Source organism: Antedon mediterranea, chromosome 7, assembly GCF_964355755.1.
Source record: "Antedon mediterranea chromosome 7, ecAntMedi1.1, whole genome shotgun sequence".
Lineage (NCBI taxonomy): Eukaryota > Metazoa > Echinodermata > Crinoidea > Comatulida > Antedonidae > Antedon > Antedon mediterranea.
The window spans coordinates 29,342,401-29,366,110 of record NC_092676.1 but is presented as its reverse complement, the minus strand read 5'-3'; the positions used below and the strand labels follow the sequence as shown (position 1 = coordinate 29,366,110).

General features: G+C 32.8%; 2 protein-coding genes across 3 annotated transcripts in view; one reads left to right on the top strand and one right to left on the bottom strand.

The window, feature by feature from the left end:
* Window positions 1–137: 137 nt before the first annotated feature.
* Window positions 138–12,599, top strand: LOC140054783 (MOB kinase activator 3B-like). Its single transcript, XM_072099871.1, has 7 exons — window positions 138–224; window positions 5,602–5,752; window positions 6,077–6,170; window positions 7,266–7,399; window positions 9,196–9,311; window positions 9,708–9,794; window positions 10,156–12,599. Exons 1-7 carry the CDS (start codon window positions 192–194, stop codon window positions 10,183–10,185), a joined length of 645 nt encoding a protein of 214 aa, XP_071955972.1. The 5' UTR covers window positions 138–191; the 3' UTR covers window positions 10,186–12,599.
* Window positions 12,600–18,654: 6,055 nt separating this feature from the next.
* LOC140055101 (ephrin-B2a-like) overlaps window positions 18,655–23,710 on the bottom strand; it is a 53,574-nt gene continuing 48,518 nt past the window's right edge. For both annotated transcript variants that reach the window (XM_072100312.1, XM_072100313.1), the window contains 4 exons: window positions 21,878–22,173; window positions 21,498–21,593; window positions 21,129–21,245; window positions 18,655–20,818 (listed from right to left, as the gene is read on the bottom strand). In XM_072100312.1, the coding sequence (XP_071956413.1) occupies window positions 20,679–20,818; window positions 21,129–21,245; window positions 21,498–21,593; window positions 21,878–22,173 (649 nt within the window). In that variant the 3' untranslated portion in view covers window positions 18,655–20,678. The remainder of the gene's footprint in view (window positions 20,819–21,128; window positions 21,246–21,497; window positions 21,594–21,877; window positions 22,174–23,710) is intronic.

Below are 23,710 nucleotides of genomic sequence, written 5' to 3'. Positions count from 1 at the left end.
TAAAGACAATGAAGGTAAAATAATTAATATTTTCTGCATCCAAATGTTAATTGAACTTTGTAGCTGATGGCGTTCCATACTTTATCAAAACTTGTTTAGCGCCCTCAATATAACAATTTTCAAGGAAGTTTACCATCAGTTGGTTTCATAGCGCGACGGAAAAAATAAACGAAATATACACAAAGTAAATCATGGATTTCGGTAAATTCTTCTCAAAGGAAAAGGTAAGGGATTATTCAAATACAATAAGATATTATTTAGCTACACTTTTGTGAAAAAGGGGAATGCAATATACCATTCATTTGAAAGATTTTCTGTTGTCAAAATAGGTAATCACCACAGTCTAGAAAGCTAGGCTACCAGTAATAAATATCGATTTGTGTCGCGAGAGTTCATCAACGAATGAGGCTTTGTCAACAGGAAGAGAGGAGGCCTAACTTAGCTGTATCTAAACCAGTACTTAATACTTATTTCACCACCCAATTTTTAGGGAAATGTTAATGTATATTTAGTATTTCATCACTATTTCATTTACACTACATTAGTTGGCCTATAAATTAGGTAAATAAATAAAATAATTGAATAAAACATTTTAGCCTCAGAATTAGGCGCTACTGCAGTTTTGCACCTCAAGTCATATCATCAATTTCTCACCTAAACTTTCCTTTTTCACACTCACAACATAATATTATATAACATGTTTATACGATTCGACCACTTACGAAGTAATTTTTTTTAAATAACAATAGTTTTCAAAACATTTTAAACGATACTGAACTCGCTGTAAACACACTGCGAAATGTTCGCCATGTTATATTTAACAATTAATTGCCAGAATGTATGCTTCATTTTCCCAAAAAATATTAGAAACTATAGAAGGTTATAAAATCCGATTTAAACATGTATTTACTTTTAACTGGCGTAATAGAGGTTAAATTAATATTTCATTACTACTATTATTATTCATATTAATAAATAGGGCCTGTATCAAAGAAAATTATCTCGGTCACTAATCAATACATTCACTAAAACAAAAACAAATCATTTTTTAATACAGATAACAATATTTGCTATGATGATGATGATTTTAGATATGTGTTTTACATATTGAAATTAAAATATGGTTTATGATTTTTAAAACTGTCAATTGCTAAAAAAAGAAAATGTTATATGTACGGACTTATATCGTTGCCGTTTTGATATGTACAGCAGGTTCTTTTTATAAAACCACACTGCAGTTTAAAAATAAAATCATAAATAAAACATACATTGATTTCTGGCAATTTTCTGATTCTAAAATGGCCACAGTTCGATCGAAGTATTCGCGGAAAAGGAGCTGTTTTGAAAGGCATTTTTTATATTGATAAATGTAATTTAACGGTGGCTTAATCATGTGAACATATTACATAATGGCCCAAAATTGTATGATGCGAGTGTGAGAAAAAATGTAGGTGAGAAATCGAAGATATAATAGTGTGGTGCAAAACTGCAGTAGCGCCCAGAATTGTTCATCCATCATGGCATCAATTAATGTCAATCCGGACTGTACAGAAATTATTTTTATTCACAAATTAATTTATAAACCACAAGAAAAGGACAATTTTAGTATTTACAGCGCACTGTATTTTTGTCTTATATAGACTAGGGCCTACAAATACAAAGGGCCTATAAATTGTTTGTACCAATAGACCAGTTAGTCTTTACCAAAGTTTCTGGTATTCCTTTACTTACAGTACCGGACAGAATTATTGCAGATTTTGAACGCATTCAACGCATTGTTAAAGTGTTGACAACGCGTTGAAACTGCGTTGTCCGTTGGCGTTGAAAGTGTTGAGTTCGTTGAACTGTTTATTCAACCAACACAATGTGTTGCGTTGAGTTTGCGTTGAAATAACGAACAATCGGATTCGTATGGTATTTACAGATTGCCAGTGTGTATTAGTAGTAGTAGTAATAGTATAAAATACAGTATTACAAATATTTAAGAAAACAAACATAATGTGTATTTTTCCGCGGAAACCTAGCTTAATATATTACACTAGGCTAGGCCTACTACTAACGAGTAGGCCCCGTGTGTATATGAGCCGCGTCTGCCATCGCAGTTAAAAGTAGTGGTCATGTCCTCAATTACTGTGTGCCTATATTAACTGGAGTATTAAATACCAAAGTTAAGGCGGCGGTGAATCTTGGAGGCTAGGTCACATCGTAATTAATTATTTCCAAACTAAAAACTTCGCAGTACTGTACTACATTTTTCTCGATTATTTATAAAAACAACGTAGCCTACACCCGCCGCCATGGAAGGCAACAATACACCACCAACATAACGATCCAGCATGGTCGTCGTCTTTTTCACGCATGCTTTTCGTGACGTGAGGGACGAACTGATCGAAAGGTGAAGAGTTCATTCATTATGAAATAACGCGTAATTAAAAGGGAAAAAATCGTTTAGTTTTATTATTATCCATAAATATATCATTATCATGTATTATATTATAAATTAATTATTGTGATGCCTAACGTAACCCATGCAGAGAAAAGCGTTAAATATAATAACCAAGAAATAGGAATGACCAATTTGATGACAATAGGCAATGTTAGGCGTTTTCTTTAAAATCAAAACCTGTGCCATACCATATTATTCACGCCAAGGTGTAACCCACAAATATTTGAATAACCAAACAATTCAGAATAAAGAACCACTTTATTCTGATGCAAGACAATATATTATTACAGGCGAGGTTTAGGCGTTTTCTCTTTAACATACTATTGTTTTGTTTCTTAATATAATTATATTGGCCTCCTCCTGAAACTGTATGAATGGGATGGGAGTTGCGAGAATATGCGAGCGAACAGCCAACATTTTAATCAGTTTACAGCGTGATGCTTTTCAAAACGCGCAACGTTTTCAACGCGTTCAACGCTATGGGATTCAATTGTTTAACGTCGTCAAGGAACGGTCAACGGGTTCAATACATTCAACACGCTCTATTGTTAACGTATTCAAAACGCTTTTTGTACTTAAAAATGTAATGTTGTTCGATTTATAAAGATTTAAATTGGTTCATGGGTGTCGGACACGTCAAATTTTTTAGTTCTTTCAAATTACATTACAACAAACAATGGGACAATTATAAAATAAAAACCAAAATAGAGAAACAATATTTTAACTTAACTCTTGAATCTCGAACAGCTAAAAAATGTAGGCCTAAATAAAATTAATTACTTCGTCGTCATTAACGATCGTTAAATACGTCATAACACACGTGGTGTTTTTCTTGAGGAAACCAGGGTGGCGGCCTCATGTGTTGATGTCAGTAATTTCCACGTTGTTTGATTTTACGACGTGAGATCGTGTTTTCCCCCGGAAGGCCTACAGTACAGTGTTAACTGTTAGACTTGGCATCGACCTTATTATTCGATGTTTTCCTTCACTAAACACTGGGAAATATCACTGTGTGTTTTATTTGGTAACTGTCCGTTCAATACTTAAAAATATATCTAAGCTTCATATATATTTTATTTATATTAAAATATCTGGTAGTGACTGCCGATAGGTATTTTGCCTGTTGTTGTTACTGATCGTTCAGGCGTGCAACGGTGCAATCGGCCAGTCTAGTGCTGCAGCAGCTAGCGTTGAAATAACTAATTGTTTACTTGACATGCTGATAATGACTTTCGTTGAATAAACAACTAAACGTTGAAAGCCGTTCAACGCAACGCAAACACAACGCAACGACAACGTGTTGAATGCGTTGGGATTTTTGCAATAATTCTGTCCTGTACTGTAGCTTCACAGCTCCACCCTTTAAACTAAAATATTTGGTAAAACAGCACTGTCAAATATGTGTATGTCATTTGGTAGTTGATAGTACCCATCTAATGATAGTGTAACTTAGCCTGGCATATATTTGTTTAATTAATATTTATATCGTGATTACAGGTTGATAAATATGTTGACAAAGTATTAGTAAAGTAAAAAATAACCATTTACAGGCTTTGAACTTTAAGTTTAAACTTAAATATTTGTTCTACTACAGTATACTACATGTTCCTGTATTTGTATTGTTTTAGTATATTAATCTTAAACATTGATTATTTTAAGTTCACTAAATTTTAAATTAATTTATTTTTTCCATTACTGTAATTTTTGACATTTTAAGGTTTTATAAACTACAATCACATAACATACTACAATATGATGGTAGTTTTAACATCCTGGTATAAGCTACAGTACCATATTTGAACACTTCCTTTACTAATTCGGGCCGGTTTCAGGTGAAATCCAGGTCAAAGGTCATTGGCCTTTTATTCGACCTAACATTAATGCTTGGTTCTAATTATGTATTATTTATTTATTTATTCAGGTTTATATAATAAAAAAACATGCAGCCATGGTATAATAAATGGTATAATACATTTTCTTTTCATACTGTGCTTTAAATTGGTTTTGAATTTTGAAAATCCATTTTAATTCGATAGAAAACACTGTTATACATGTCCTGTTTCCAAACCACAAAATATTATAAACCTGAATACACCTTTACATCGATGGCACACGCTCACAAACGGTTTTTTATTCATTTAAAAACCATATCAATTTTAAACCAGATACAATTCTAAGGAATACAGTAAGCCCAGGAATAAAAAATAAATGCACCAGCACATGTCACCGATTCCACTTCCACCGACTCAACTTCCACCAGAGTGGAGGAGAGTCTGTCAAATCCACCGTTGTAGTTAGTTCATACTGTAACTCCAATTAAACCTTGTACATTACTGTATAGATGACCTAGAGAGGATATTATTAGTGAAAATATATTCAGTAAGTTTCTAGTTTTACAGTAGGAGTACTACTACTGATATCTAAATTTCTTAGGTACAGTACTGTCAGTATATGAATGAAAACTAAATGTAATTTTTTAACAGTACTACAGTATTTTTTTTTTTTTCGTTGGCTAGAACTAGTACTATAGTAATATCTAAATTTCTTAGTTACTGTACAGTAGTTGTTTTAGGTGATGAGACATGAATGTGGAATATACAGGATTTATAATATACCTGGAAGGAGTTCCTGTGGGCCATGTTCAAAGTAATTTTCTGTACCTGTACTGTAGCATCAATTTTAAACAGGAAGTAAAAGGGAAATGGTACAAGCTAGTCTATGTCTTCCGTTTTCCTATCTGGTTTAATAATAGGTGTAATTTTATCTAGTTTATCACCTTCAGACCAGGGTCGCTATCAACATATGCTGCCATAAAATACAAGATTATGATATTGACAGACAATACATAAAAGAATGTCTTTTTGAATAAATATTAAGTATCATCAGGGATAAAAATTTACTTTATAGTACTAGATAACAACCTGAGCAACCTTTGCTGGTTGTCAAAAATCTAATGAGGTCACAATTTATAGCAAAGTAAATTAATTTTGGTAATTATTTGTATGCTACCTTTGCTACACTAAAAAAGTGGAACTAGAAAGCAATATAATCCTTATAAACCGATAAAATACTGTACCTTACACTCAGTACCACACTTTTTATATATTTGGTCCACATTTTTTTTATTTTAATTTAATTATTTATTTTTATATTAGACATTTAGGCCAAAGAAAAAGTTCCAGCAAGGTACTATGCGATATGAGCTTCACAAGAAGGCAGAGGCTTCGTTGAATTCAGGTCTAGACCTAAAGAGCTGTGTAGCTCTACCAGCAGAGGAAGATTTTAATGACTGGATGGCTGTGCATGGTAAGTACTGATTCAATTCATCGCTGGGTTTAAAAATATGGCATTCTTCATTAAAAAATGTCTATATCATGGAGATATCGCTATAAATAACAGCAGCAGAAGCATTAAAAAAAAAATATTTGATTTATAAATAAAATAAATTTAAATATTTCTCTAATTTCTCTTAATAATTATTTATGACTTCAGCAGAGAGCATTTTTTAATGACTTGCTTTACAACATCCCAGTATGCAAAGACCAATTTACAGTTACATGTGTATGCGGCAGGCTTTGTAGCAAACAATTTTTATTCTCAAAATAATTTCTTGAGTGTTTTTGTTTTCAGTTGTTGATTTCTTTAACCGTATTAATCTGATATATGGTACGATATGTGACTACTGCACAGACGAGTCGTGCCCTATAATGTCTGGAGGCCCAAAGTAAGTCAAACTAATTCACATAAATAAAAATAATGTAAATTCAATTTTGGATAGAAGCCATGTTGATTTTTGTCTGATATGTGAAAATACACAGACGTCATAGAAATATAATATTTCTTTGATATGATATATCTCTATGCAGACATGTACTGCACTTTACAATGATGTTATGATGTTAAATAGAAAAGCATTCATGCATTGATATTCATACAGAAATTGCATTGTGTGGCTGTTTTCTTGGGTTTGGTCCTTTTCACAAAACCCAGCACTTTTTAAGTAAATAAATTATTTAAACTTCCTTTTAGTTTTACTGTTAAGCTCTGTCTACACTATCAAACTGTATGTGGCAACAAAATGTAATGTGCTTATATATAGACATTATGATGTCATATGAATACCATAGACATTATGATGTCATATGAATACCATAATATTTGGGCACATCACACTTTTTGTCAAACTAGTTTGATAGTGTAGACAGAGCTTAAAAGAGTGTTAAAATCAATGGAGGAATAAATTATATTTCTGCCATGATACAACAAATGAATACAGATTAATTTCAAATCAAGTGATTTGGAGTATACATTTATGTAAACCAGCATTAATGTTTGATTTTGAACTCCTTTTTGTTGGCCTTTTGTTAATGAGTAATGTATATGAAGTATTATCATAATAATCAAAATGCTATGTTTATAAATTCATTAAATTAGAGGTCATTATAAGAATTTCTTTTGATGTAATCTTGCATTATATAACAATGTTATTCCACCAGGGGTAGGATCTAGGATTTTGTTATGTTAAATTTTAGTGGGCCGACACCTGTTTATCCCCCGCCTAAATCTGTGCCTGTATACTGTATACCCATTGCGTATGTCTAAATTAGTTATGACCACATTTTCGTCCCAGATTCTTCAATTAACCTTTCAACTTTATTCACATCATATAAACAGTACAATATGTTAAAAGGAGCCAAAAAATAGCTACTGTACACAAAGAAATGATGCATCTTATGATCATCTTATTTTGTTCGGTGTTAGACATTGGACTATTTTACTGTATTTGTATGGCAATAAATGAATGCTGTTGTTTATTTAGATATGAGTATATGTGGTGTGATGGCAATAAATACAAGAAACCAACCAAACTCCCAGCCAACAAATACATAGCAAACCTGATGGATTGGATTGAGATGATAATCAATGATGAGAATGTATTCCCTGTAGATCCTGGTAAGTTTACACACACTTCGTGAGGTGGTTTCCCGAATGATAGTAAAATCAAAACGGTACTGGGTATGACCAACTGGCGTTCTTGTCACCAACTAGCCATCCATTCATAGAAGTACTGATATTGGCACTTTGTTAGAATTGAACCCTGGACCTTGGGATTGGAAGGCAAGCATGTTAACCACCAAGCTACAGTTCCACTACAGCTACAATACAGTAAGGTAAGGCAGCCTATCTGTACAGTGACTATAGAATGTGACGTCATGAGGTGGTTTCCTGAATGATCGTAAAATCAAAACGGCACTGGGTATGACCAACTAGTGTTCTTGTCACCAACTAGCCATCCATTCATAGAAGTACTGATGTCGCAGCCTATCTGTACAGTGACTATAGAATGTGACCCAAAACATGACTAACCACGACTTTTAGTTAATAGAAGATTAAACACTGGCGTTTTGTATGTATGAACCCTGGGGGTTAACATGCTGTAGTGGAACTGTAGCTTGGTGGTTAGGGTTAGGGTTGCCTTCCAATCCCAAGGTCCAGGGTTCAATTCTAACAAAGTGCTAAGGTTGTAACTCACTCAAATTAGGCTTAGTTTATAAGCACGATAAATTATGAAATCTTGTAATTGGTTTGATAGGTATGAAATATAAAATAATAAAAGTAGGAGAGTATTAATCAGACTCTATCCTAAATTTGGATATTATATATCTCCTCTTAGTCTTATCTGCTATTTTAGATAACTCTTCAAATCTGTATTTATTATCTATTCAAGCAAATAAGATAAATATAAAACAACAAATAAAACAAGAATGCAAGATATCTAAGTACATACTTAGCAGGTTACCACACCCTTTTTAGTAACATGCCATAGCTTCAATTCACATAATGCTTCCTTTTAATTTATATGTGGATCATAAGAACATAATTAGCTAGCTAACTATAAAAAGATGATTACAGTATGTTCTTCCTGTGTTTCCACATTTAAATAGCAAATCATCGTTTATGCATGTCAGCTGTTATGATGGTTGTAATAATGCATGATTTATTACATATTAGTCCCTGGCTAAGTCTAATATAAACAACTCTTGCTTTAATAACAATTTGTTAATCATTATACAGTAGATAAACCCCTATTAGGGGGACACATTTGTGAGCTAACAAACTGCCTCCTCTACTACTGTATTTATCATATCATTTATTTAATTTCGCCAAATTTCAAATACAGTACAAAGTAAGACATAAAAACAGTACAAAAATAAATCAATGAGGCAGGATCACCTAAAAGTTATAAATAAAAAGAACCTTCGAGAGGCTCTCCACATAGAAATACTTACATAAAATGAATAACATACATGAATTCCTATAAGATTAAAATAAGATGTTAAGATTTTGCAATTGCATTTATTTTTTTAAAAATATACCGGTATTGACCCTCATTCTTTCTATGGGAAAGTGTCCACTTCATAGGGTGTCATTTGAAAGGAGGAGTTCCACTATGTTTCATGATTTTAAAATGTTAATTGAAATATCTACAATTATTATAGTAAAATCATAAATATCAGCCTGGTTTTTTTATGCGAGTAAAGTAGGCTTACTCATGTATATAATAATTCAACAAGGAAGTTGTATAGTAATATTTATGTTAAAAATAATAAGTTAATATTCAGATATGAAAGTTCAGATAAGACTCATTAGTTTTCAGCTCATATAACCAGAATTATAAAATATTAATTTCATGGTAACTAAACTGGATAAACCTATAAAATATTTATATTTTTTTTTTTTGCTCATAGATGTTCCTTTCCCAGATAAGTTTTTACCAACCTGCAAGAAGATCCTATCTCGTCTATTCCGTGTTTTTGTACATGTGTACATACACCATTTTGATACTCTCACCACAATCGGCGCTGTAAGTATTTTCCAATGTCTTTATTATACCAGTATGACCCATCAAGCTGAAATAGGGTACTACTGTATAGAAGCAAATTGAGTTAATGTATATATTGATCTGATAAGAACTGTCTGGGCTTAGTTTGAGGCTAAGAATCACTGTCCTTATTTTTATTTCATTTCTATGGCAACAAAGCGCCTCAAAACCATATATCAACAAACAAATTTAACCAGCAATAAAATGTGTCTGGACATCATTCATTCACTTGGCACTCTCACCTTGTAGGTAGATCTTAGTTAACATTTAAAAAGTGCCTTGGAAGCTAAGAACCACTGGTCTTAGAGGCTAAGAACCACTGGTCTTAGGGGCTAAGAACCACTTATATACATTCACTAATTTCTTTGTTTCCTACAGGAGGCACATATCAACACATGTTACAAGCATTATTACTACTTCATTGTTGAGTTCAAACTGGTAGACAGAAAGGAGCTAGAGCCATTGGTACGTATAATAACACTTTGTATCATACCAATATTATGCTGTATGACCAAGTAAATTCCAATGCTCAACAAATATAGCCACACTCCATACCTTGATACATAAGCCTAGTACTAAACTTTTATACACATTAAACTTTTGCGAGTGATTGAAATTCGCTAAAGTTTCATGCCGCTAAGCCCACAATGCGATCTTGTTACTGTTACCAAGGTTGTGCCCATGATGAATTGACACGATTTTGTTATAGTATTTACATGTACTTTAGTTTTTTATGTTGCAAAAATGGCCGTTCTTTTAATTCTGGTTTTGCAGTAAGTGGTACAAATTGGGTTTTTTTTAAATGAAAATGTAATTTTAATTGCAGAAGGACCTTACTGAGAGAATCTGCCACTGAGGAGGAGGTACAGATTCTGGAATGCAATCACAATCTGAATAGTGTGCTGATAACATGATTCCGTGGGCTAATGGGAAATGCCGCTTGGAATCGGGAAGGATAGGGAGTCATGCCGACTACATCGTCAGGATGTTTTGGGACCTTTCAATCATTTAATTAAGTGCATGATACTAAGTAATAAACTTAAGTGTTTTTTTGGTATCCTAGCAACAAAAAAACAAATGTAAAACATGTGCATTAAGTATGTATTTTTTAAGACTACAGCATAACTATTTTTAATGTTAAAACAACAAAATGTGCATTAATTAAAATGTATTTTTTTAAAGACGATGTAACATTTGTTTTAATACTGGCAAGATGAATATAGTATTTCTTACAATGCTTTATTCATTTTTGTTTTTATGTATAAAGGATTAGCATATTGTCTTATTTTCTCCTTAAAGAAATTGTATTTTAAGAAAAAAAGAAGTATTTTAAAAAATCAAAAAAATATCCATTCATCTTATCCTTTATTTTAGTATCAGTAGTAACTGTTTTGCATTGATAATATTGTACATTTATTAACATAGTAACATTAAATGTTTTTAAACGTCTTTCAAATAACTAAAATATTTGTTGGGACAAATACTTTGCTGATATTCTCATTAAAAAAAAATGTTATTACCGATAAGAGCTGAATACCACAATACAAAATGGAAATTACCTGCATCTAATTTCTCCACCTGTTTGTTAATTAGTATAATTAATGAGATGAGTTAAGGCACTACTTTACATATTGTCTATTTCATATTGCGAGATCCTACCTATATAAAAGGATATAGGTAGATAGCTTGCACATAGAGCCCATTCAGACTTAGTTATTTACCTCGGGTAAGTTGGTTTCATGCGGCAGTTATCACCAACTTTGGTGGGTGGTAGGCCAGCAACTTACCCAGGTAAATAAATCAGTCTGAACGAGCCACTAGACTACCAACATCACTGGCTGGTTTGTTTTCTTGCATTTAGTTACTCCACCAATAAGTTAGTATTAAAAATCCCATCTAGTTAAAATTCTAAGATCTTTAGGTTTAGTAGGTAGGTTTAGATTCCGTAAGAATCAGGGTTAAATATGAAAGTATAACTTATGTTATGATTCATTGCTACAATAATAAGTTTCAACTACTGTAAAACAAATGCTTATAAGACTAACTATATGTTATTTATTGTAAGCTATATGCTTTGAAAACATAAACTTAAACATGCGCAACTAATTTACTTTTTGGGAAGAACTAATTCTAGTTTTCCTTAATAATGATGTATATGAAAACTTGGTTTTCATTGGAAACAAAGCAATGATGTATGCACAACGCAAATGAGTCGACCAATCACAAGCGACATTTCAGATGATTGGTCAAATAACTTGCAGTGTACATACGTCTTTGCTTGTATCCAAGTGGGAACCAAGCTTAAGTGTGCCAAAATTGAATGGATTGTTACATAGGTGAATGTAGACTGAACATTTTGAGATGGCAAACTGGGGGTGAAATCATAACCTACTATAAATTAGCTGCAGTTTTGTTTGATATGTTGGTGCTATATTTTTCAAAAACAACATTTTGACACAGGGTAATAATAATGAGATAAAACTAGTTGTAAATTTTGTTTGAAAAAAAAAATGTTTGAAGAAGATTCAATTCTAAAATTAGGTAACTTTTGTTGTTGAAACATTCCTTGTATTGTAAGCTTACTACAAGTCTTATCACATTGAAACTATTAGTTACATAAATTTAATTGCTAATCATCGATTTTAGTTAAATTGTTTCACAGTAGGATGTTACTTTATTGTACGCATGCAGAGGCGAGCTTCTGATTTTAGATTTAGGTTATGTCATGTTACTTTATTGTACGCATGCAGAGACAATGAGAGGTGATTTGTTGGTTGATTGACAGTTGTTTTGATTCTAGGTCCAGAAAATGATTACGGACACACCTATGCATATGTCATAGCATGGAGAAATCCTAACTTATTTCTCCATGGTCATAGCAAATAAAAAGCTCCCAAATACCACATGTCCAAAACACAGTTTTATAATTAGTGTAAAGATACATCTGGATCTCTGTATAGTGTATACAGTGTTATAATAGTAGGGACATTTTTCTCTCAAATATTACTTTTTAAGTAATCTTTAGTGTATTATTACTTTTTAAGTATAGACTTAATATACACACAGTAGTGTAACCAAATATTTATATTTAAAAAAATACTGCACTCAATTTAAAAGAATTAAAAACTCACCTTATATTGTCTAGGTGCTCATGAGGTCATTTGTAGGCATCCTCATAGAGTATGTAATATGTTTGTTTTTAAGCTTTTCCTAAAAAAAAAGAGAGAAATTGGTTAATATAATAAAACTCCAATGTTGGTGCAACAGTAATATAGTCTACCGCCCTCTATTGTGTAAAACAATTAGTGGGATACATTTTTACCAATCATAGCAGAACCAATGTTTAAATAAATTTAAGAAAATTAACAGTTTAATTGGTAATAAACACACTAATATGTGACTCTATAAACTTATATGTTATTAACAATGACCAGTGAATTATTGGTAACTCAGACATTTAAACAAATAAATTTTTCCAGAAAAAAAAAAGGTGGTTACTGTTTTTATATATTAAATTGATTGATTGATTGAATGAAATAAATATTTATACTGGGTAACCTCTTCAGTCAAAGACTGGTCTCCCAGAGGGCCCAGTTGGTGATCAGTGGCTGTGATGTAGTAATACACCGGGGTAACCCCCTACTCGTCTCGAAAGATGTACTAGGTTCTTTAACGTGCACACGAGCTATTTGTGTACATTGGACCTACGGTTTATAGTCCTTATCCGAGAAGACTCGTTCTACCACCAAAACCATGGAGTGAGTGAGCCTCGAACCCCTGCCGATGTTATGGCTACGTAATTACGGTTCCACTGTCTTAACCGCTCGGCCATTATTTTAGAATAAAAATTCCATATATACAACAAACAATACAAAATGGAAAATCACACTAAAAGAGTTTATAAAATATTAAACACCAAAAGCACAATTAAAAACATCAATAAAGTATTTCACACGATACCATATTATATGGACCTGGGATTCTATATGCCAGGTTACTCCATTAAGTTAAAAGAGTTGTCCCCTGAATATGTGTAAAGCACTGTCTACACTATCAAAAAAATAACAGAAAAATTTGGACATGATGAGGTCATATCACTACCATATTTGAGCATTTCACTACCATTCATCAAACTTTTTGTAAAATAGTTTGATAGTGTAGACAGAGATTTAGCTGTAGTGTGTTTCACAGGAAAGTTCCCCAAGGATTGGTTCTACTGGAACTAGCACTGTGTGTCTGAAGCTGCTTTGTCTACACTATCAAACTTTATGACAAAATGTGATGTGATGTGCCCATATATGGACATGATGATGTCATATCACTACCATATTTGGGCATACCGCTACAATATTTGGGTACAAAATAGTTTGATAGTGTAGACAGAGCTTTGAGCTTGATGCATGCTCAATGTCATTTAGGCTTGGAATATAAAATCAATTTTTAATAGCTGACATAAAACCCTGCAACATTTTTAGATCATACCATAAATAATATTTCCCAAAGGCCATTGGGTAATTTTATAAAATGTTATGTGCTAAGTGAGTGATGTTGTGAATAAGAAATATTGTAATGACAGCAATTTTATATTCCGGTCACAAACCAATATAATTTGTAAAAATTTGCAGATTGATTTTGTCATAATTCATCAGCAGTCTTAAATTAATTTCATGTTTTTGTGATGCTTGTTCGAACATAATCGTCTCTTTAAACAAAATAAATAGCTGTGTCAAAATATACGGTCAATAATCATTCGCTAGGCTTACCTATTGATGTCACTTGGGGATGCAAGTAAGGCCTAGCATCGATCCACTGGATCTGAACTTATGTCACATATTAATCAATGACAAATATTTAACTAGTATTTGCTTGTTTTTAATTGTTAGGGGCCTATATATGTCATGGTACCTTTTGATGTATGTGGCAAAACAAAGTCAACAAACGTGGCCTAGGCTTAACTCAGAAAAAAGTTCGCCGCCGGCACTGGTATAGGTTAAGCATGCGCGTCGAAGATGGAGTGGATAGGCCTACTTAGCGAATCATAGATAGGCCTAGATATCAAGTTAATTATACCACTTCTTCCACCATAATTACCCAGTAAATTATGTATATTAATTCCATAAGTTGTATTTATACGTGTATATATATAGACCTTCTCTTCTCGGTACATTATACTCACTTTTTGCCTTTCTTTTTGAAGTACAATTTTGATGCCGATGTCTAATTTATTAAAAATTATCGTCTGACTTCCACGCATCAATCAAATGATCTGATTGGTCCAAAGTCATTGAAGCTAATTTTACTACGCCGAAAATAGTCCATGTTGTTAATTCATAGTCAATAGAAAATTGACTATGGTTAATTGTAAACATGATAACTGCTAGTCGTGGCCGTTTTTTTTTGTATTACAGTTCTTAAATTTTGTTTTATTTGGGAACATGACGGCCATAGAAAATAAGAGTGATTGAATATAAACACTATCACTCTTAATTACGATTAATTACTGCGATTCTTTTGCATAATAGTTATTCTCATTTATATCAATGATAATATTTTCTAGTTAAATGGACATTGCCTGCCGGGATACTTTTGTAGAATATTAATACAAAACATGCATATATTTATCGGTTTGTTAACTTGAAGGCAAATGTTGTTTACCTAATATTTTAATTCTTTGTGTAATATCGTGTTTGGTTAAGGCGAGACCAACCAAAGCAGCAGCAGCCAGACGCGACGAGGCAACATTTATCTGTCTACTTGAGCGCGCCGTTTTAGCGCCAATCCTCGGGCAATATATTTGAACTGAAATTGATAACACCAGACCCAGAAACGACGGCGTGTCCAGGACCATGATGTGAGAGATTTTGAAGATGACCCACAGGGATGTTTTAAAACTCTACCCTTGTCATTAGCATTGTTTCCTCCAGTCATTCAGCTGGTCACCAACGTACCAATTTCCGACCAAAGAATTTCGCACGCTTATTAATGTCTTGTGTTCATGGTAAAATTCTTTACCAAAGCAGAAATTTGAAAGGCGTCTTCAGGAACAAAGTTGAAGTTGGGGCCACGTAATTACGCATTTACGCGCGCAGACGCGTATGACGTAATCGAGCATCCGTGTAAAACATATCGTCAGTAGGTAGTATAGGCATAATATCACTATTGTTCTTTTTAATTAACCAACGTGTGTGGTAGGCACATCCCTTTAATAATGGAATGAGTACGGTATAGTTTATAAAAAGTAATTCAGCGTATATATTTAGTATATATCCAATGTCATGTTTGTAGAATAGGCTTTGGCTTAGGCGCCACTGTGTTATCAAAACGCGGGTTTTTAAAAAGATACGTATACTTAAGACTTTACGGTCCGTCAAACAAATTCAGTGTTACACTTTGGAAGAATAGACTAGGTAGTGAGTTACGTCACTTTCGATGAAGATATAAACCTGGTTATTTTTTATTGGAAATATCTGTTAGTGTCTCTGCAATCAGTAAATCGTTCAATTTGAAAACAAAAGTTGATTCTCTTTCAAAATCTAGGGTGATGATGGGAGGGATGGATATTCAGGCGAGGGCGGGTCTACATAAATGGAGGTATTCATTTCTTCCATGGTTAAAGGGTCTTTCACACCTGTTCTTGCACGGTTCCGTTCCGGCGCCGGTAAATCCAATCGAACGTCAATATTTCGGTTTGATCGCACATCGATTGGCGCATAGCCGCGTGAAGCGTCGTGAAAACGAAACATCTTTGGCGTTCGATTCAGTGTGAAAGGCCCTTTCAGGGAGGGTAAAAATCCGGAGAGAGGTCAACAAGGATATGGAATGTCAATATGAAATGTTAGTTCTTCCATATTGCAGCATTCTTCGTAGGATATAGTTCGTATACGTTAAAAGAAGTAAAGTAAACTGGTGAACTCTTCCCGTTATTAACAAATGTGTTTGGTTTGATTACCGATAAATTACCTCCGATATTGTCAACTTGTGATGATCTGTGATGATATCAGGAAAAATTAACCATTGTTTTACGAATAACACCATCATTTTGGCCGTATAATTGTCGTATGGATACGATACTATTATATGATAAGACATTGTGATTTTTTGTGATCGAATATCACTTCAAAGCTAGCTATTGTATATTCAATAGTCCCCTGGAAACAATAGTAATGTGTTATAACTACAGACCTACATTTTTACAATAGAGAACATTTTCTGTGAATGGGCGTTCGTTTATGGCTCGTTAGATATCGACGTAACGACATTTAATTCGGTTAATGATGTTATATTAGGGCCTCGTCGTATCACGTAATGATGCCTCGTATCAACAGCCTTGTTTATGCAGGCAATGATTCTTATAATATGAGGCTGATGTTGATTAGCGATCAAAGTTCGACCGACTTTACACTTTTCTTAATAGATACTTTTGTAAATATAATTCTACTAATGATGTGTTATTATATAAAAATGAAAACGGTGACAGTTCTATAAAGAAAAATCGAATTTGTGGATACACAATCAGGACTATTGGAACTACAATAACATAATAGTGTTTATTGCGATAATTTTAATAATTATAATAAGATTGGTCAAATCATTTACGTTGTCCTTGCGTTGCGTGTGGGACCCAAACTTAAAGGTCCCGTTCCGAGCAAAAATCGATACAATAAAAGAATAAGGCTATCGAATTTATATGACGTCATAATTATCAGCCCTATTCTTCTTAACGCAACGTAAATGGATTATTCAATTCAATTCAATTCAATTCAATTCTGTTGGCCTTTTCAAAAGTACAGTACATACAAATATAAAATGGATATTCGAACAGTAGCTTGTCATTGGTCAACTGGCTTGCGTTGCATCTCTAGTGGGAACCACGCTTTAGTGAGCTGCAGTTAATAATATGACGTGACGCATTCGACGTGAGTAGGACGTTTGACGTCAACGTACGTATGCCTAGAAACGGAACGGCTTCGCGCGCACGTATGCTCCATACAATTTAAAATTCAAACCTGCCTATTCAATTAATACTGGTAACCAACTATGACCTTGAAACGAGTGCGTTTAATTATTAAACGCATCGCTTCATTTACTTTCAATCATGGCCTATGTAAAATACCTCTCTGTAATTTCCTCCATCAAAATTAACATTAATTTAATCGAAGTCTACAGACGGTATAATGCCTAATGATGCGACAATAGGTAATAAACCCTTCCCAGTTGCTGCCGTGACTGAGTCATACCGATGATCACAATAATACAGGCTTTGTTCAGCCTATTCACGAGTATTGATTTCTGTTTTTATTACATAATTAAAATAGAGCTGAAAAAAAAGTTGGCCTGATTATGGTTCAGATTAAAATTGCGACATTAAGCACCTTTCTTAATATATATATATTAACTTACTTTAGTTATGATAATTGGTATAGAGGCTGGGTGAAATATAATTAAAGGTCGATTTACACAGACACAAGCGGTAACGGTAAGCGGAAAAACAGCGTAGCTTGTTCCACGTAGAATCTGTAGGCCTATCTATCCTGAGCACTCCGCGGTTTGTGTAAATGGTAAATAACATAGATTCTACATTATTTTTGTTACCATTACCGCTTGTCTATGTGTAGATTGGTCTTAATGCGAACTTGTCGCAGATGTTAGAACCATGATTTTTTTTATTAAGAAAATGTAGCTCCAACATGGCGACACGAATATTATTGGGATTGTACTGGCTGGGGAATTTGAAATCAGGAGGAAACATTGTTTGGGATTGTAAAATATCTATTCTAATGCTAACGACTTCAGAACAGTCCCTCGGCTCAGTCACGGAGTCTAAAATCTTGTAAATTCATCAATTTGAACTCGGCGGCGACGGAGCACCCATCTCGCGTCGTCGTCAATGATCTGTGTAATTCACACACGCGCCTGTTGTTACGGTCACAAATGATGCATTATTTTTTGAAGGTGTATTTAATCCGACAGTTTTTTTTTATCTTGTACTATTTTTATCTTCTGTTTTTCCAGACGCTTAATTCTTTAAAATTGGCATTTGTTTTTTTGTTGAATCGTCACGACTGTCGTCATCACATCATCACCATTCACAAACGTCGTTAGTTTAGTTAATATGAAAGCTTGGTTCCCATTGGACGCAAATGCAAGCAATTTGACCAATCACAAGCGATGGATTATTCAAATCGCTTGTCATTGGTCAATTCGCGTGCGTTGCGTCTGCGCCCGTGCGGCACTATGGGAACCAAATAAATAATAGTAATGCACACAAATAAAACTACCCAAGATACATCATTATCATAAAAGTATTTTTTTAATTTTTTGTCGTAATACCTTCTTCAACCAAAAAATTTGTACGTTCGTCTTTTTAAAAACTTTGTTAGGAGTTTAAACAAACATTAGACGTCCATACAAGAATATAAATTATTACAACTTTTCTGAAAGATCTTAATATTAATTACAATTTCTTTGTACTTTTTAAACCAACATATATTTTCAGAACTTTGTTACCATGGATATTTTATTATTGTTTATCCAAAATCGACACAAAAAATGTGTCAGCAACATTTTAATACATATCTATTTATTGAACTTGAACGTGAAAGGAAAATAGTTTTTGTTACATGGACTAATTGACCAATCGGTTAAAAAAATAGATAATGTTAAATTCAAATAAAAAAATGTTTTTATCCAACATTTAAAAAGAATTAGTAATTTTCTTGCATGTCTATAATATTTTCAAACATTACTCTTAGTTAAAATGGTATATTGCTAAAACTTAAGATAAGAACTATTAATGAAATCAGTCTTTTCTAAATTCAATTATTTTATAAAATATATGGTTTCTAAATTAACATTTAATTGGCTTTGAATAAAATGAGTTTTAAACAAATTAGTCTTATGGTTCAACATGATTCTACAACTTAAATGTAAGTAAATTTTGCCTTAATTTTATTTCTTTGTCCAGATTCGATCGTCAATATCATTATTTTATTCATGATGCTATTTCTGGGATCAACTCAAAAAATTAGAAACTCTTCTTAAAATAATCATTGTTTAGGGTTTGCTTAGAAAACAGACAATTATAAGAATCTTTCAAATCTTCTAATAATAGAAAAACTGAAAATAATTGTGTACAAATATTAAAATCGTTAAACAAAAATCTTATTTTATATTTTATTAGTAGAATGCTTCCGAAGCTAGTATATACAAACATTAAATAAATTATCCTTACATATACATCTTCTTAAAACTATTGTGCACCAAATTAACCATTATGAAAGAACGATCCATAATTGTATTTTGAATAACTATTTGTTTTGCAGACTTCAAATCAAATGCTATAACTAAGCAGCTTAGTTTTAATAATGCTTTCTGTCACACCCTGTTTATAATCTATGTTTGCTTAAACTTTTGATGACCTAACGAAAATTAGACAATGATGCAAATAAAATTAAAATAAATAATACAAGTGTAAAAACGTCGTCGGTGGAAAGAAAAACAGATAGTAGGTGTTACACTTTCTTATCCTAAGTACGAAACAAGGGAATTAATATTACTTTACATAATTGAATGCAATGCATGCTGGGTAACATTAAGTTGGTGCTTAATCCATGGACAGTGATTAATATTTAGACAACATTGTATATTATAAAAAGCAGCATTGTAAACATACAGATTCAACTTAAAATATGAAAATTAAAAACACATTACCAAGACAAAATTAAAAAACAAATCACCAAACTTATTACAAATGCCTTTCTGTTATGAAAATCTCAGTAAAAATTGAGATTTTGTTTTAAAACAGAAATGACGTCTACAAAAGTAGAAAATGTCCACTCAGCGATTTTCTTGTTTTCTCTCAAACATCAATATATAGTAGCAGTTTATTAATACAATAAAATTTATGTTTCATACAAAATGATATATCTCTCTTGTTGTGGCATGTCTTGCAAGAAAAGTGCAGCGTTTAGTTCATTTATATATATGACCGAGTATAATCCCATGTTTGAATATTATAATCCCACCCCCTAGACTAAATTCAGAGAGAAGACATTGATAATAAATACATGTTTACTTCAATAGAGCATGTACATATAACTGATAGGTCCATGAATAGAGTATAACTCCACGTGTAAGTGCTGTATAGAGTACTACACTCGATCATATACTTAAAAAATGAACAACTTGATTTTAAAATAAGAAGCTTTGTATGTGGATTACAATAAATCAAATTTGTTTAAAAAAACATGTGACATTAGATTAGGCACTTTTCTTACAAAATAAGTTTCCACTAAGTATAATTTTACAATAATTTACAGTCTTTATACAAAAGTGTCTGGATTGCAGAGACTAGTGCCATCTGACTCTAGCTATGAGGCAGGAGGCTAGCAGCAGCAATGATGACATTTGGTATCGACACGCTGAACCTGTTTCAGTCTGTTTGTCGTATCCATTTTTATTTCCTATTTTGTCCGTAGGTTTAGGTTTAACTGAAAATAAACATAATTTTAAAATGAATAGAGCGTATGTGATTTGTTTATTTTTATTTATAATTTATTTAAAAGTAGAAATTTAAACTAAATGGCATAAGGGTAAAAATTTAAAAAAAAAATTGTTGAAAGCTGAAAATAAATAAATATTTTGTTGGTCATCACTAGGAACACATGGATGTAAACACAACACTAATTATTTGAGCAATCACAATGCGATGGATCATTCAAACAGTTGCTTGTGATTGGCTAACTCATATTGCGCATATTACGTCCAAGTGAGAAACAAGCTATAATGATTTAAACATACCTGTAGGTGGTGGTCGTTTGGTCCTTTCTACAGATTTTCTTGTCGTAGTATGCACAAGTGGACTTGTTGTTGTGTCTTTTGGTCGTTGTGTCGTCGTTACTCTTGGCACAGGTGGACCTGAAATATAAATAAATTTGACATAATTATGATTTTTGATTGGAACTTGGAACATACATTTTTTTTTTTAATTGTCTACAGTATCAAACTTTATGTGAAAAAAAGTGATGTACCCATATATGGACATGATGATGTCATATCACTACCATATTTGGGTACAATTTTGATAGTGTAGACAGAGCTTTAAGGTGCTGATTTTATTGCTTTACAGATCAATGATTTAAACTAAATAATTCAAAATAGGATATTTACTTGGGTCTATTATATGTACTTCAAGTCGCATATTATGTGTCTCACATAAGCCTCCTTCAGTTTGGTCTATTCCGTCAGGTGAACCATTTGCAGTTGCTATAAAAAACAAAAAAATAAGTAGTAATATTAAAGAAAAACAAACTACTGTAGATATAATGCAATAATCATTGAGCATCATGAGGCATTTTAACATTTTTAGGCCCTGACACGCCCCCACCCCAATTCAATAGGCCCTGACACGCCCCCACCCCAATTCAATAGGCCCTGACACACCCCCACCCCAATTCAATAGGCCCTGACACACTCCCACCCCAATTCAAAACTCCTGAAACCTGTTATAATTTGCATAGAATTGTAAAGAGAATAATTTGCATACTTACTAATATAATAATAAGATTGTCCAGCCACGAACCTAGTTCCACGTGGGTATGGCGTCCATGATTGGAATAATAACGTATATTTATTTTCATCAAATGGTCTATTGCATTTCAAAAGAAATTTTTCTGTCTTGTTAGCTTTAGTTACATTACAGCTTTCATAGCTTACATACGGCACTTGTATAAACGTGTGGTATTGCGCCTTGTAGCGGTCTTCGTCCGTGTCGTTCGTGTGCGGGCAGATTATATCTATGACATCATTTATTTCAGCTTCTAGGTACATGCCGTTTTGACCAAAACTGTAAAATAAAAAATAAATTACATTTAACCATCAATATTTTTACATTCTGTAAATTTTGACAATTGTTAAACAGTGACACGCCATGTGACCCACAACCATCCAATCAAATGACAGGAATTTATTTAGATGTTATATAATACATTCTGTTTAATAACAAATAGTATTTTTGATTGTTAAATAAATGTGTTGGATGTACAGTACAGTTATGATCAACTTATGTGATATTGTATTTTATGATTAAGAACTTTAGTCTATAATTTAATGATAAAGTATATTTGTTATAAATAAATAAAGATAACCATTACATTTATGGAAAACAACACAACAGATTTTAGGCCATGAAAAAAGCAACAAAATTGATATAAACATGAAAGTAACCAAAGGGGGACTGAAGAAAATGACACCTGTTCAGAGACTAAGATAGTAAAGGCTGTGAAAGATCTTGTTAACTACGACGACATCAAAAGGCAAGAACAGGACAGTTCACAGTAGGGGGCGGTATTGCACATACGATCGCCTTAAACTTGATATCCACGCAGAAAAATCCAGGTGCAAACTGAACAGTTGGTTGGTAGACAAATACACCAATCAGGAATAACATTCTTTGAAATTATCTAACCAGCCAATCAGAGAAGTTTGAGGCATAATCGTGATTTTATTTGCGACGTACGACAATGGCACGTTGTTTACATTAAATCAACCACATACGTTGATCTTGTTAATCTCCTGATATGTATTCATTATTTGCATTATTTCATAATTTTGATAAATCATTTCCTGTTAAATATGATTGTAAACATGTTGGGTAACTCAACGCAACCCAGCAATTTGATATCAATATTCAGACACCCAGAAACAGTCACAAAATTCTTTAAGCTCTGTCTACACTATTAAACTAGTTTGACAAAAGTATGTGATGTGCCCACCACCACCATATTTGGGCACATCATACCTTTTTTGTCAAACTAGTTTGATAGTGTAGACAGAGCTTAAAGAATGTTTTAATGCAAATTTATGAACATTCATTCAATATAAATCCAAAAGATTTTAAAACCATATTTCATGTACTGTTATAAATCTAACTATATGACAATGTCTGATAATGATGTAATTGATATCAATGTTCGGCAGTCAAGATGTCGTAAGAAGATCGGTTGCTTCATCTCAAGCCACGAGGACACACTTGTTGTTTTAGCTGCCGCCAAGGAATGCAAACTTGGAAGACGTCTGGACCAGAAAGTCTACAAACATCTGGTCATGTAAATTTGAAACTTCCAAAGATAACACAGTCAGATATTTTGATCAGGTCCGCAGAGGAAACAAATTGCCTTGCTGTGTTGTTATTATCTGTAAATGGAGCGTATTATTTCTATAGCCTAGGCCCATGTTTTAGATTCTTAGCTTAACTAATAATAACCAACTATCAGTCTAACATCAACATTTCCACAAACAAACATTCCCCAAAAAAGAATTTAATAACTTTCATGTTAAAAAAATACAATCAAATTCCAAAAGAATCATACCAAGAAGAAGTA